Below are 16498 nucleotides of genomic sequence, written 5' to 3'. Positions count from 1 at the left end.
CCACATGTAGCCTCTTCCTGGTCTCGAGGCATCACTTTCTAAGGTGAACTAGAAATATTACAGAAGATAAATGGCATATTCATGGATCACCCTGATTAAAGCCTTCAGCTGGGAGAATATATTTTTAATAATAATAAAAAAATGCCGTATTCTGCAAATTATGTGAACTGGAGATTTGAATCTAGTAAAGAGTAAATCAAAACTCCTGCGTGTAGGTTTGAAGAAGAGTGCATGTGAACTCTGGAAACAGGTGAAGAGTATTTAATTATTTTTGTTAAATCACTTCTCAGCAAACTCCCACTGCTGAAGTTTTATCAACTGTGTTGCATACCACTACATGTCAAAGATCTGATCTTGTATTGCTGGCCATGTCTTGATTTGAAAAATGAAATACATAGTTCAGCATTACTAGTGTGGTGTTCTGTTCTTACTGAAGCCCTTATCCTCAATTATTGTTCTCATTATCTCTCATGTAAATTGAAGAATAAGGAGACTAAAATCAATAGTTCCACAGAAAGAAGCATAGTAACTAGTCTCCTGTATATTTGGTGGAGAGAGATGATAAGACCAAAATAATACTGTAATGTCCCCTCCCTTTGTTCTAAACAGTTGCATTAGTTTGCATTCATGCACTGTGGTGGGTTTGCTGTGCCAGAAATCACCAAGGAGATTGCTCAAATGAATAAAAACCCCAACAACTTAATTCTATTCCATCTTTCTCTCCTTGCTGAAAGGACTGACAAAGTAGCAATCCTTGTCTTTCATTGATAGATAGCTGTACTCCCTCTCTAGCTGAGTTTATATGTGAAGTGTGATCTCTTACTTTACAGCACTGCATTGCAGTGGTGTAGGTAATGCTCAGGTAGTGTATGTGAGCCAGAGTCCCCCAGCCAGAAGGACCCAGGTTCACTGATATTTGTCTCAAATGCCCTGACTATTGAACATGTCAAATATTCCCAGCTTTTAGTTTTTACTTATGCCTTACTTTTGTTCACTTTATTAGCTGGTTTTTGCAGTTTCTTTAAAAGGTGCTCAAATAAACAAAGAGGCTCATTCTTATTATTGCTTGCAGGTTTCCAACCTGTACCTCTATGACAGTGTGCTCATGCTGGCCAATGCTTTCCACAGAAAACTGGAGGACAGGAAATGGCACAGCATGGCAAGCCTGAACTGCATGAGGAAATCCACCAAACCTTGGAATGGAGGGAGATCCATGCTAGAGACTATTAAGAAGGTGAGAAAAGAAAAACCACAGTCGTGTGAGCAATTGAAAGAATTGTTTCATTTCTACTCGAGCGTTTGAAGAGGTTTTTTATTCAACTTTTCTTTGATTTATTAAAAGCAAGTGATTTACAACTACCAGGAATGATCCATAGCTATTAAATGAGTGAATGATTTATGACAAACAAATTGCAGACATTGCAGTGTTGCTCCAGTGGTGTGTGTTCTACCTCTGTTGTTCTCACAGCCACCTTCTGTGGAGATACCACGATTAGGAGTAGTCATTTGTAGAAATGGAAGCATGCATTTTATAAAGAGAACAACCCAAGGAGCTCAGGGGGCAACCAGTGATGTGGTTTAAGACTTTTGTTCCATTTACTAAACTCAACTAGCTTTGCATGTTAGCTGAGCATTGGTAAGTATGTTTTTGTGTACTGTAGGGATCTGATTTAGCTAACACTTGTCACTAACACTTACACTGTCTTGCAGCATTGCTGAATTACTCAAATATGGACAGTACTGTGGTTTGTAGATGCATGGCAGCTTCTTGTACGGAAGTTATTTGATCACGAGTACTAGTGGAAAAAAACCCTTCATTTTTTACTATCCTAACTTTAGAAATTATTATGAAGAAATCCTTTGTTTCCCAATGTATATGGATGAAATAATTTTCCTCTAGTAAAAAGATTCAGTTTGATCATTCTGATCAGTCCTAATGATGCTATTCTTTGTTGCTAAATTATTTCAAACTTTGGTGTCACTTCCAGCTTCTTTGCTACAAACCCAAAATCAAACTCGGTGGTACTTTCACAGAGATACTTCCAATTATAACTTTTTTTTTTCCCTGCCTCTCTTGGGAGCACAGCAGGCATACTCTTTTTTTTGGACTGGAGCTTCATGCCTTTGTATTCAGACTCAGAAGTGAACATGCTTCAGTTCAAGTAGATATTGAAATAGCTGTTGTCTCATAGCTCACCAAAGTCCTTCTCCTCTTCTTTGGGCTCTGTTTCTGTGAACAATGATGTCCTGATGGCCATAAACAGTGGATGTGTTAGTGCTAAAGTAATTTAAAAAAAAAAAAAAAGAAAAAACCCCCAAATTAAAGTCTTTTGTCTGGCACTGGTTTGGGGTTTGAGCTACTTAAGGACATGTAATTGCCACATTTAAGTTCACTGTAAGCATTTTCAAAGCTGATTTTGCCTATCTTTAATGCAGAGGAGTGTTTATAAAGGTAAATTTGTTCTATTCTAAACTTCTTAAAACTTATTTCCTCAGGGCCACATAACTGGGCTTACTGGTGTTATGGAGTTCAGAGAAGATGGTGCCAACCCCTATGTTCAGTTTGAAATCCTGGGCACAAGCTACAGCGAAACCTTTGGCAAAGATGTGCGGAGGGTAAAGACATGTTCTTTCTTTCTTTTCTTTTCACCTAAATAAAGTGCATTCTGCTTCACAGGTGAAAATGTTATTCTGAAGAATGAATTAGTGGTATGGTGCTGAAGAAATTTACTATAAGAGAAATATTTTCTAATTTATTACACACTTAAATCTTGAAAACTAATTTTATATTGGTAGGCAGGAATTCTGCAAGTTGTTTCCCATGTGCAGTAATGATGAAGTGCCATAACAATCCTTTGAACATAATAGTGAAGACTGCACAATTCTGCTCATCTATTTTATTGTTAATTAAGATATGATTGATATAATATAAATATGGAAGATATAATACAACTGGCACTTGTCTTACTAAGGAAGGTAACTGAGAATATAAATTACCTAAACACACAAAGATGTTCCAAGTATAGCTACTACAAGAATTTGAGATACATAAATAAAAAACTGTAGAGAAGATAATTTCCCAAATTAATGATGCTATATCCTGAAAAATAAAGGATGATTCATCAGTGGTAGCTGGTGGAGTAAGAACTGATGGGGATTGGAAGGCAGTTAAATTGGTTCCAAGGTGCTATTAACATAAATTGTCTCGGGCTAAGAAGGCTACCTGGAACAAGTTCATGCAGAGGGGATGCTCCAAAAGTGTGTGAAACTCTCAATTGAACAGTGAGGTACTGATTGGAACCCAGGATACAAATAATTTCTAAACTGGTCAGCTGGTTGAAATACAGACATTACCACTGTGTGATTAATGGATCCTGCATTAAACAGAGCTAAACAAAGAGGCTTTCCATGAAAACTTAAAATATATGACATTTTCTATTTTCATTTGACCATTGGTTTCTGTGATTTGTTTTGATTCATCTAAATTACAGAAGTCTAAATGAAAAAACAAGCAATAATGCAAAAACAATGTATTTGCATTATCATTTTTATCAGCAAAACATGAGATTCTTTCAGAGTCTAGTTTGGCACAAGGATTCTGGACGTGGAGCCAAAGGCATTCAATATCTATTAGAAATTCAACAGAAGGCAGATAAGTATTGGAAATGCATAAAATTCCAGGAGATATAATTGAAAATTTTCTCTTGCCAAAAAAATGTGTTTGAACACTTCAGGTTGGCTAGGCACCCTCCTATATTGTAATGGCCAGAAAAGGCTATTTCTCAGTCTGCTTTCACTTCTAGAAGACTGAAAATTAGGAAGTCCTAAGTTTCAAACCCTACCTGAATTATTAAAAAATATATACTCTATTGTCTCAGTTTGGAAAAGTGTTGTCTATTTAAGAAAACAAAGTCAGCTTAGGAGGTCTAGGAAACAATTCCAGCTGATAGTCAGAAGTATGCACCTCCCTTTATGCACAAGTATGGAGAACAGAAGTATCTGGTGCCACATGAGATGCTGTGGACTGTCCTGCTGTGTTTCCAGCTGCCACTACAGAAAAGCATGAGTGTCCTGCCAGTGCTGTGTTATCCTTAGCACATGGATGTCATGGGGCGTTTCAGTTTGGTTCCATTTTGTTACAGAATTCCCAAGTGACTTTGCATAAGTCACATAGTGGCTTGATGCTTTGATTTCCCTTTCAGTAAAATTGGCATGAACACCACTCAGCACAGGTTTGAGCCTTAAAGGCAAATTATGATGTTTGAGTATATGTTATTACTTTTTTTTCTGATGTGTATTTCAAATATGGTGACACAGATACAAAAGCTCTTGCTTCGGCATATGTAGCAGACTGACCACATTGACTTATAATCCAGAGGTGTGAAGTGGAGAGAGCTAAAATACCACTCAAAAGGGACCACAAGGCAAAGAAATAGGTAAAATGACTAAATGGAAAAATTGCTAAAATGGTTTACCTGATATACTACTGATCACTTTTGATCCCTAATGTGCTACTTTGGGATTAGGTGTTTAATGTAGGAGGCCTAACTTTTTGAATGTCAAATCCAGAACATTATACAGTTCCCAAAAATGAAAGGGAGTATAATTCTAAATGGGTAAAAAGCTAATGGCTGTGGAATACTGCTCTGAGATAAAATAAAATTATACTTTTAGTCTAATATAGAGAGAGAGTAAAAAGTCAGCAATATGCCTGAGAAGTCTATAGAAGAACTTGGAAGAGATGATACCTCTCAGAGCATGACTACCATGGAACTACTGGAATTCAGTTATTTGAATTGACTTGTATTATTGCAGCAAATATATGTTATAGCTTAGAATTACTTTTAAAAACTCAGAAAGTCATGTTTGTCTTGTTTATATTACTTGAGTGAGAGACCAATTCTTATTTATTATCAGTAGTTTCCATTTTCCTTTGCTCAGTTTTAGCTGTGGAGGCACATATTTTGGGTAGAAACCAGAAGGTTCTTCTACCTGGTTTTCTTTTCTTCTGCATGGAGAGCATCTGTATTTATTTATCCCTGTCCAGATCCTACAAAAAAGTCTTTGCACTTGGGATCTGTGACAGGGTAAGGCAAAAGACTATAACATTGAGTGTTGAACCTTAGATGGAATCCAGTCGAAAGCAAGTGGACTTTTAACTCTCAACATCCCTTACAATGTTTCTTGGGGATCATTCCCACCAGACAGACTCCTAGGAGGGTGTCCAAGATAGTAACTAAAATCTAGCAGGAATTTTCAGAGCTATTTTGTAGAGGCATCTTGACTCTCCAGTTGCCCTGAGATCAGGTCTTTCTGCAGACAATTGTTGCTTTCACTAGCTGTGATTTAGGCAGGAGTGCAAGTAAATATATGTATTTTCTTGCTTAGTATACCTTCTGCTTTATTCAACAAGTCACTTAGTATGTCTTTTGGTACACAAGTCTAACACCATGTGGTTTTCCTAAAGGCTTATAGTGCTTTTGTATGCACCATTTATTTTTCCTTTGGGTGTACTTTAGTGAAAGGGAAATTTCAGAAAATGCTCTAATTTCTTTGGTTGAAACATAAAAGAACAGGATATGTCCCTTAAGGTATATCACCTTGTTTAACAACAGGCTCAGGCAATTGCCTTCTATTCACTGTGTCTATGTGGAGATTTAGAAAGCATGGTGTACTTGTGCTTAAAAAAGAGATTAGTGTGGTGGTTTATCAGGGCATTTGAAACTTGAAGATTGTTAGACAAACCAGGCTTAAATGCCTAGTGCTTGGCAATTACCCCTATGATTTATGTTCCTGCTGTCTGTAAACACCTTTAGAAATAGCAACCAGGGTATCTCTATATTTTAAAAAAATATAATAAAAATAATTAAATACAGAAAGTGATAAAGGAAGAAGTAAGAATAAAGCTGATGTCCTACTTCCATGGTACAAGGGACATAAAGTAGGAAAGCAAGTCAGGACTACATTAATTCACTCCTTGGTGACCATCTATTAGTTCTTATTAATGAAAGCCTTCATGTAACTGTCAGAACACCTGAGCTGGTTTGTACTTCTTGTGTTTCTGCACTTGGATGGATTCCACACAATGCAATAGTCTGATGATACAGTTGTGAGAGCAAAAATAAGGGAGCTGGTAATCCAGGGTGGTATTCCTAGCAACTCACTACCTCACAGCGAGCTCTTGAGGTGTAAACATATTTGTTCTCATTTGACCATGTGTGCAGAGAACACCACAACGACTAACTGCCCTTGTAGGGATGTGATTAGGCTTAGTTAGATGATGCCCGTGAGGAGCTTTATGATAATCTTCATCTTCATCCTTGACAGGAAGATCTTCTGTAAGTGTGAAATGATGTGGTTATTTAGTTTACTTTATGACAAGGATCATATTTTTTTCTAAAGCAATCTGCATTTCTTTACCAAGCTGGCTGTAATGAAGGCAGAATTAATGGTTTGCACACATTCAGTATTTCATAAGAAACATTCTGCTCAAAATGATAATGTTTGGGAGTGGTTATTAATTTCTGTTAGTTGGTGTGCTTTAATTTTTTTAAATTAGATTTTCTTTAAATATCAACTGCTTCCTAAACAGTTATAGTTGTTTCCTACAGCACTTCTGAGGCAGATTGCAGAAGTCACTGTGAGTAGTTTCTGTGATATGTTTCAGAGTTGTTGAAACTCCATTTTTGAATTCTGAAAGCGTGGTTTAATTGGGATTGTTACTTTTAGACAAAATCTCATCATTATCATGATGAGAAATCCTATGCTCCTTATCCATTGCAAAAAGGAATGGTATTTTTAGGGATCTGCAGTAACAAGTGCTTTTATCTGCAAGAATATTGCCAAGTCACATCGTATGCTGCTAAAAGATATATATATATATATATATGCACCAAAAGAATGTAATGGTAATTGAATCAGTTTTGCTTATATGGACAAATACATAACTAAATTGCCTGAGTTTAGCTATAAAACAGATGCCTGCATCCCATCTGAGCACTTAATAAACATGTACTTGGATGTAATATTTTGGTTTAACCTCTGTGGCCAAAGTATCTTTCAGCAGAAATGTAAGACTGAAGTCTTGGTTACTTTTGATCCCTAAAGACCCTCTGTTACTTTGCAAAGGGAAAGGCTAATAGTCCTCTCATTCCCGATAAAATACAATTTCCCACATTTACATTTAGTTAAACTTTCTGTTTGAGTTGATTGAGTGCCATGGTGGAATAATTTGGAAAAAGAGTGTTGTGATTCACCCTATAAATACGTGTGTCAAACTGAAGAAAGAACTGAAGTATTTTACTTAAAATAATAAAACTCCTTTAATGTTTAGCAGTAATTTTCTCTACCAGATGGCTGTGAGGAGTAAAAATAAATGCATACCTTGCAAATTCCAGAGGTTGAATTACTCGTGGTGAAAAATACAGCTGAACATATAGGAAATTGCTATGATCAACTATAGTAGAATACTAGAGAAGAAACATGATGAACAGAGGTGTTTATTTTCTGTTTGCTCAGGTTCTGCAAATTGGGCCTTTTCGTAATACTTTATGTTCTGTATGATTTCATTGTAAAATTCTAGCTGAATTATTACACTCACTGAAAAGTAGATAAGCAATTTTAAAAATGTATTTTCTGTTGCAGATATGTGATGAATAGTTCTTTTTAAGTTAGTTTTTTTATTTTATTTTATGTTTTTGAAAAACAGTGGGACTCATGCTCGTGTATAAACTGTTACTTGTATTTGCAAATACAAAATGTTGTATATATTTGCAAATTATACCAATGTCAACCCCAAGTAAATGGGATGTCTTGCAAATTTGAGTTGGAATTTCTCCAAGCATGAGATCATGCTGGTCTTCTCCTTTGGAAGACTGTTCAGCTGTTTATATGACATTTTCACAGTGTGAAGCTTAAGGCTAGATTTTAAAAAGCAGCCATATCTGAATTAAGAGTGGGGCCAAGATACCTAGAGCAATTAGGATGCTGCTGAAGTTTCCACAGCCCACATACACCACTACCTGTATGTTTAGAAATTCTGTTTAATTTGTGAGTCACATACTATATCCTACCTACCAGATTATAATGAATCTTGGCTATAACATTGTCCTTTTTTAACACATTATGCAATACTGCATAGAATTGGGATATGAGGAGTGTTAAAATGAGCCTTATAAAAACAGGTACATCTTTAATTATGGAGTTTTCATCAAAGCTCCTATAATTTATTGATGAATCCTAGGAGAGTATTCAGAATGGGATGACAAGAAAGACCCTTTCTGTAGCTCAGCTCAGGAAGAATCTGTGCTGAAATGTGGACACTATGAAGAAAAATGTGTTTCCATAGATAAACGGGTCAAGATTTTCTGAGCTTAACATAGACTAAAGAGAAGTATTCGAAAAAAACTGCACATTTTTACATTTTTGGAAATCCAAAGACAGAGATTATTTGCTATTTTCTTTTTCACAGCATCGATCTTGAACAAAGGCAACAAGCTCACTTCTCCAGAAAAGAGGGACAGTCACTCTTTTTGAATTTCCTGCCCTAAGAAATGTCTTTGATACATGATTATTTAAACATTCACACCAATCCAGAACTTTCTGTTTAGTGTCAGAATACCACTTTTTTTTTTTTTTAATAACGTCTGTTTAGTGAAATCTCTTTGAAAGATAATAATGATAATGCCAAAATACAGCTATTTAAGCTGTCAAATCAAACAGGAGTCATCTTGGCTTTCATAAGTGCATAAACTAAAGAGATCTGACTTCCTTTATAGCATGATTTCAGTGTCAGGGACAGTTGCAAGGACTGTATGTCGAAGGAGACCATGCATAGTTTGTTTTCTGTAGTATTTGGAAAATGCATTTATTCTTCTAATGATTGTTGCCCTGTATCATTTGGTAAACAGCAAATAGCTGTAGGTCAAGCATAATTTATGAAGTAATTTATGTCAGCAGTAACTTTAAAATCCAGGATAATGTCACCTGTATGTTGCTCTGATATATTCGATATGTCAAAAAGTGGATGTTTAAATACAGGTAGTTAAGCTATTTGGTCATGCCAGCATCACAGTTTTAAGAAAAATGAAAGAATTTTATGGTTTCTTTTTAGTCTTATTAAAATACAGAACATAAATAGAAGTAGTTAAAAATTACCTTTATATTTATATTTTTGTTTTTATTTCTGCCATTTCATGCTGGATTTTATTATTGTGTATGAGTAAATAATTTTACATGCAGGTTTTCAAAAGACAAGTTTCACAGCAAGATCTTAGTGGTCAGCCCAAATGTGGGACATGAGGAAATTTTGTGTGACAAAGTGCCACAAATTATCTGACTTGCTTTGGCTTGGTTCTTTAATTTCATTATGCTTTAAAAAGAGTAACCTTAATTCGTCAACTTACTGTTTTGGAAATATACCTTCAAAAGGGCATCGGAGTTCTGATTAAACTTCTTTGTCTGTGTTGGCTAATTCACTGCAATTACAGTACTTGGCAGAGATTGCCTGCTGCTGTTCCAGTTCCTGACAGAACTGCCTTTAAATTGAGGACTTTCTGTTTTCAGACAGAAAACACTCAGTTTTACCTTAAAATAGGTACAATCTATAATCGATGTGAGCCTGTGCCAAGGAAAGAATTCCAAAATATGCCTGGTCCAGTACCACGATATCTCCTGCAGTAGGAGTGAATTAATTTATGTGTTTGGGTAAAATACACAGATGTCACATAATAAAACTTGTTCTCCAGTTTGAGACAACATCATTTTGCTGGAATGGGGATGGTATCAGGCATAGATAATAACAGTCAAAATGGAATATTCTTTCTGACCCTTACATCTATGTGACAGGCTACCAGATTTGGTATGTCTGGATTTTTAATACATTAATGAGTGTGATGCACAAACATTTACTTAACTCACAACAATATCTTTCCTATGAAAAGGTAAGTTTCAAACTCCCAAAAGAGTTTGTTGATGAGGTCTGAAAGCTTGCAAATATTGGGCTTTGTTGGAAAGCAGATGTAATGAAGAGTAAAGAAAAAAAAAACCAACATATAATCCAGGAATTCTCTGTTATAGTGGAGGAGTTAAGGAAAATATCCTGCTGCTTATTATTGACCAAAGGACATAGCCAGATACAGGCTTTCTTTTAGGAAAAGAAGCATCATAAAAACTGTTAAATCTGACATCAGTTATTTGCTTTAAAATTGCTTGCCAAGATCAGTTTCCCTGAATATGAGCACTATGAGAAGAAAGAGAGTGCTTGCTGTAATCATGAAATTCCTCTCATTTGGAATACTTTCAAAAGGTCCCAAAAGGTTGTGCTTTACTTAGGACAGCACACCCACTTGCTCCCTCTGTGTCTGAAATTTCTGTGCTGTCTTGCCTGGTCCTGCCCTTTCTTCCACCATCTTAAACTCTGGGAAAACAAGTGGGGAGTCAAATCCTTTCTCTCACACGTCCTGTTTTCTGGGATACTGGGTCTGTGATGAAAGCATTGATTATACTTTTGTGTTTCATAGTTTACTGGTTTCAGCAGCTTGACTACTGTATCTCCCTGCATTGTTTGTTGTAAAGTCTCTTTTTTTTTTTTTCAAATTTTCTCAATTGATAATATTTCATTACAATGCTGTGAGAGAAGTGGTTATGTTTTAAAATGGTTGAAATAATACCATCTAGGAATGGTGTCTAGCTGTTATCAGTTCATGGGCATTTGTTTGTTTGGATTTTTGTTCTTTTTTTTAAGTAAGGACTGTTATCTAAATATAAATAAGGTGGACAAAGTGCAAAAATAGGTGTACTTTTACAAAACAGTCTAAAGCTTTCCTGTGCAATACTGTGCTTGGTCAGATAGGTGACTGAAGGTACTGGAGCATTTAATCCCCAGAGCCTTAAAAGAGAGTAGTCCTGGACAAGCACAACAGTCAGCAATTGCTTACATGGAGTTAAAAATGCTCATATCTAGTAACTAGAAGCATGGGTGATATTTAATCATATGAGAACATTTCAGTTTGAGTAGTTCTAGCACCATCTATAATTATCTTAAAGCTTTATGTGTAATTTATTCTGCCATTAGATTAATACAATAAGACATAAGCTAGTGGACGCTTTGCAAGATTGCTGTCTGAGCTGTGCTGAATGTAAACTTTCTACTCTCATTCATGATGCCATTCAATACCAGTCTACAAGGCCACTGTAGCTATTTACATTTCAGTAGCACCTGGAGTCTATGGATTTGTTGTACCAAGAGTTGCCCAGGTATTTAACTGTATTATTATTGTGTAAACCACGTAGTTGTGTGTTCAGAAATCTGCTGTTGTAGTTTTGCCATTCTGACAGGAAAACGCTTTCATAATCTAAGTTTTGAGAACGTTCAGTATTGGGACTTCTCAGGGTGTTTGCCAAGATAGGGGGCAATAGTTCAGTGGATGAGGTGTAATGTATGAATTTCAGGGTAGGTATAACAAACAGTGCTGCCTATGCCTGAAACTTGCAGACAGAGCAGCTCACTTCTGGAATAGAATCTGAAGTTGTGTGTCTGTTTTTAGTTTCTTCTCTCCTAAATTTTAAAATAAATAATTGAGAGGAAGTACTTCATAGTAGGTTTTCCAAACTTTCACAGTGATATGACAAGGTAATTGCATTAGAGAAACAAGTGTTATTACTCCTTGGTTTTTGTTTGGTTGTTGGTTTTGTTTTGATTTTTTTTGGACAAGCGAGGGCAAAAGAGGGCATAAAACAGCTACTTTATGAGCATGAGGGAAGTGCACTGAGATTTTATTATTATTTTTCATTAACTCTGATTGGTTTCTGAGTGTTCAGAGGAGGACTATTCCTCGATAGACTCACTGAAAGAACATTCAGAGCTTTTTTATTTGAACACAAATAGGAACACTATTACACAATAGTAGCCAATGAAGTGGAAAACAGAGATTTGCTGGCTGACCTGGCTTAAAATGAACCTGAATCTAGGGTACAGCCCACAGAGTCTGCTACTCTAGTGTGGCCCTCATTACAGGACATTTTGGTCTCTTTCTTCTTTAAAACAAAATGTCTACTCTTGAGATCTCAAGATGAATCTCCTATGTCAGAGGCTTGCTCTCTGAGTTTGCTTCTCCTCCTCTCATGCATCCCCCAGTTTCAGACCCTGCTACATGGTCCTCACTTTTGTATTGCATCCTGTCCCCTGAAAGCTTCTCTCTGTTGTGGGTGGTCAGTTGTCTCCCTGGAAGCCCCAATGTCCTCCATTTCAGCAAACAATTCAGTGTGACTTTGTGTGCAGTCTGGTTCTGAAAAATCGGTACCTTCCTCGGCTGCCCAACCACAACTTTTTATTAGAACTCAACATATATTCACACTTGAACTGAGAGATTAAATATATTCCATCCATTGCATAAATGGCTTCCTCCCCATTTCTATTTTGAATCTTGATGGAGGTTTTGGGCAAAGACAGATGAGTTGTTCAAAGATCTATTACTACATTATTTTAACTATGGTTTGATTTATTAAAAAAGTAAGGAAAAATGTAAAACACCTACTGTTAAATCTCAGAAGACAGAGAGAAGTTTTCATATATATTTTCATTCATTATGTAATGTACTTTTGTATATTTTTCCTATGGGAGATATTGCAACATTTTATTATCAATTGCTGTATCAGCCATGACTTAATACCATCATAACACTTTACTCATGATGACTCCTGTTGAATCTCTCTAATTATCCACATACCATGCTCTTTGTCTATGTCTTCTGTTCCCAAGCTGCAGTGCAAAACAGTCATTTGTTGTAGCCAGTAGAGAAGGACAAATGGAAAATATGGATTAGATTGCCTTTAGTTAATTTATATATTGTTATTTTTTTAGTGAGAGTCAGATTTCATAAGGAAAGGAGCTCAGATTAGACTAGACAGTCATTTTTTAGAAATAATCAAAACTTTAAGGCATTAAGTGGTTTTGGCTTTAAAACGATTATTGCAATTGCATCAGGTTTTGGATATAATTTATTACAATTTTCCAGGTTCACAAGAGAGAGCTTCCTGCAGTGCTAATGTGCTGTTTTAACAAGTGTGCTGTAGGCAAAACAGAATCTGATCATCATTTTCATCTAGACTTGCAACAGCAGGGCCACATCCTTCTGGGGGCCCTGGAGCCTCACCCAGGTGGGATCTCACCAGAAGAGAATAGAGGGGCAGATTCCCCTCCCCTGACCTGCTGGTCATGCTGCTTTTGACACGTCAGGGCACAGTTGGCTTTCTGGCTGCAAGCTTCTCATCAACATCTCTGTATAAATGTCCTTTGTGCTTCAAGGTGGTGTGTTACTGAGCTAACTACGGAGGAAAGGAATGCTCAACATCCTAGAAAATCACAGTTTCCTCGTTGCTGACTTGGTGTCATCTTGAGGTGAATCTGTTGAGTATAGCATAGTTCAATATTGGACAGTATGATGAGGATATGAGAGTAATTTTTATCTGACAGCTGAGCCATCTGTGAAAAGTCAGAGTCACCATCACTAAAACCTTTTTATCTGCCACAGAGTGACCCTGCTTTGGAATATAAATAACCTTCAGCTTAAGGGAAAGGCTCAATAATGGTGGAGAAAATGAAGCTGGGCCTTCCTCTCTCTGTCCCTCTCTCTGACATACATGAAGCACATAAAGTTGAAGTGTGGTGGAGCCACCTAGCATAAAGTAGAAATCTTCTCTTTCTTATTTGCATTATTTGCATGCTTGTGATTTTGTCTAATTGCTTTTTGTCTTGTTCAAAAAACAGTGCATTGACTGAAAAACTTCGTTTTTCTTTGTTATTTATAGCACAGGTTGGCTATAATGTGTTGGAGGAGTTCACCACATTTATAAATTGATCTATAGCTGCCCTTGTAATATTTTATCCTAATATTATCAGGAAACAATTTTTCTGGCTTAAAATACATCAGTGGCACTTACTATACATATTTTCTGGTTTCATTTGAAGAGAACAGGTAGAGCCTTGTTTCTTCATCATTTATAGCACTTCAGAGAGGATCTTCACCTACACACTGCTCCTGCCAGATTATCTTTCTCTGTTCTCACAGATTTTGAGCAAAATAAAGTTTAAGAACCTATATTCATTTTGCTGGTGTCTCTGTATGAGAGGATTTATGGTAGTTCTTTTGAGTATTGATACTGGATTTTGAAGATAAGCTGCCCTGTTTTCTCACCCTTTATGAAGTAAAGAAAAAGAGTCAGCAGGATCTTCTGGAAGGAAAGGAAGAATTGGAACAGCAAGGATCTCTTGAGCTCCCTTCCCTCCTGTGTCTCCCTGCCTGCCCACATGAATAATCCTCATTGCTCCATGGCAGTTAGTCAGGCTGCAGCAAAGATTAAACATCCTTCCCTGTATCTGAATTAACTTTCTAGACACAGGTAGTATAAAATAGGTACATCAATGTACCTACTGCCTCTCTGGTTTTAATTATTTCAGAAATCCTCTCTGTTCTGAATTCGTAATAACCGTGAGTATTTCCAAGACTTGGAAGTTTAGGATCAGACTAGCAGCAAGGCTGTGTAGAGGCAGATTTCCAGCTGAAGTGAGCTGTTTTGATTCTGATTTTGAAACACCACTGTAGGATATCTCACTTCTCTAGCTCTGGCTTGCTTCAGTGGGTATTGCATGGTCCAGTCCAGAAAGACAGTGTATGGATTAATGGTGCTCTAGATCAACGAGCAAAGGATTGTTTTCTTTTCTCCTCCTTCTCCATTAGAAATGAACAGACCCAAAGCCATTTGTGTGCTTGTGTACAGCCACAATCCTGCCAACTGCTATTGCTTCAAATCCTTCCATGCTCCCCATGCTTTCCTGTCACCAAAAATAAGCGTCAGCAATGCGTTCCAGGATAGAAATTAGGATGTCTGTTAGTTTGTTCTATATTAGTTCCAGAATTTCTTTAGTTTTCCATAGTTATCTCAAAGTGCCTGATGATAAATTAAATGGGGCATAGACCCAGGCAACAGCAGGATGCTTTGTGGGGGAGTGCACCAAGAGCACAGGCAGCTAATTTGAGTAATCCCAGAAAGCTGGGGGTGCAGTGATTGATGAGGAAAGGACCTCCAGCTGGCCTGTAACTGAAGCAAGCTGACAAAGTCTGTTGAATTAAATACTGGTTTGATTGACAGCATCTCAACTGAAATCCATATCAGGACTAGTTCTATTGCCTTCCTGATGTATATTTATACTGAAGTATGCCTGGTCTTGGCTATGTTTGGCTTTTTTATGTCACAATGTCCTCAATTGTAAATCCAAATGTTCTCCCTTTCTTTGTTGCTGTTAACCATTTGCATAAAAATGCTGAGTCTTTAAATTGTGGGAAAGACTACAAAATATGCAAACTCCTATACATGTATACATGCATATATAGATTTCACTGCATCGTAATTTTCTCTGTGGCATATTAGAATATGCTTGTCTTGCCAGTCAATTAAAAAAAAAAAAAGTACAAATCAACAAAAAAACAGTTCCTCTGCGAGCATTTTGAAAGCTTTATATGGACACATTTAAAGATTAAAAAAGTATAGCAGTAAGATTCTTTCTTTTACTTTGGTGTGCTGAATAATGCCATCAAAAATACAATGTTGAGAAACAAGGCATGCCCAGTGGAAATACAGGGGTGTGAGAAAACCAGAAAGAATTTATGGATAATGGTCATCAATAAACCTGACAGGCAATATCAGTACTTCCTTTGGCTTATTATTTCTAGCTTATTAGCTAGAAATACAGCTCTGCTTTCCAGACTTTACATTAGAACTCATCTTAATATTGCGGTAAGGAAGAATCTTTCCTTATTTTCTCTGCACAATATTTTGCAGCCAGTCCTGCAGTCTCCCTCCTAGTTCTCTGGGTTGGCCCTAGCTGCCTGCTCAGGGCACAGACAGTGCTCAGCTCTCACTCTTCCTCTCAGCAGAGGATCTGAGCTCTGGCACCCATCAAGGTAACACGTAGGGGTAATTCCTGGTCTGGTTACTGCCCAGGGAGAGCAGCCTCACAGGCTAAAAAATACTATAGTGTTTTACTTTACCGGGATACTTCAGTTTCCTTCATTATAGGAAATTGTTAAGTTTCTGGATCACTTATCAGACTGATCAGAATTTGATAGATAGCTGTGAACCATTGTTAAGTTTCTGGATCACTTATCAGACTGATCAGAATTTGATAGATAGTTTTGAACCATGCCAAAAAAATTGGTAACGGGTTGTCTGGTAACAGTTGAGAAGGAGAAATAGAGAGGGCAAATTTGGATATATAGAAAATGCAGGCTAGCTTAACACATGTGCAACTATTTCTTATTTAAATCAGATGGTGTTTTTTTTAAATAATAGAAGTTTTTCACAGACTAAGAGATATATTATATTCTACATCAAATTTCTCTCCGTTTTAGAAAGTCAAGAAATGTTTTAGCTATCAGTTTTGTCATTGTGATTTTCAGTTTCAGGCACTAATTCCATACAGGGAATTTTTTATACACAT

The 16498-nt window shown here is 36.7% G+C and overlaps 1 protein-coding gene across 5 annotated transcripts in view; it reads left to right on the top strand.

Moving 5' to 3' along the window:
• GRID1 (glutamate ionotropic receptor delta type subunit 1) overlaps positions 1 to 16498 on the top strand; it is a 512549-nt gene that overhangs the window by 410909 nt on the left and 85142 nt on the right. For all 5 annotated transcript variants that reach the window (XM_064662445.1, XM_064662441.1, XM_064662442.1 and 2 more), the window contains exons 7-8: positions 1073 to 1234; positions 2497 to 2616. In XM_064662445.1, coding sequence (XP_064518515.1) covers positions 1073 to 1234; positions 2497 to 2616 — 282 coding nt within the window. The remainder of the gene's footprint in view (positions 1 to 1072; positions 1235 to 2496; positions 2617 to 16498) is intronic.

Source organism: Pseudopipra pipra, chromosome 8 (genome assembly GCF_036250125.1).
Source record: "Pseudopipra pipra isolate bDixPip1 chromosome 8, bDixPip1.hap1, whole genome shotgun sequence".
Classification (NCBI taxonomy): Eukaryota; Metazoa; Chordata; class Aves; order Passeriformes; family Pipridae; genus Pseudopipra; species Pseudopipra pipra.
The sequence above is the reverse complement of the archived record's forward strand: the minus strand, read 5'-3'. Positions and strand labels throughout refer to the sequence as shown.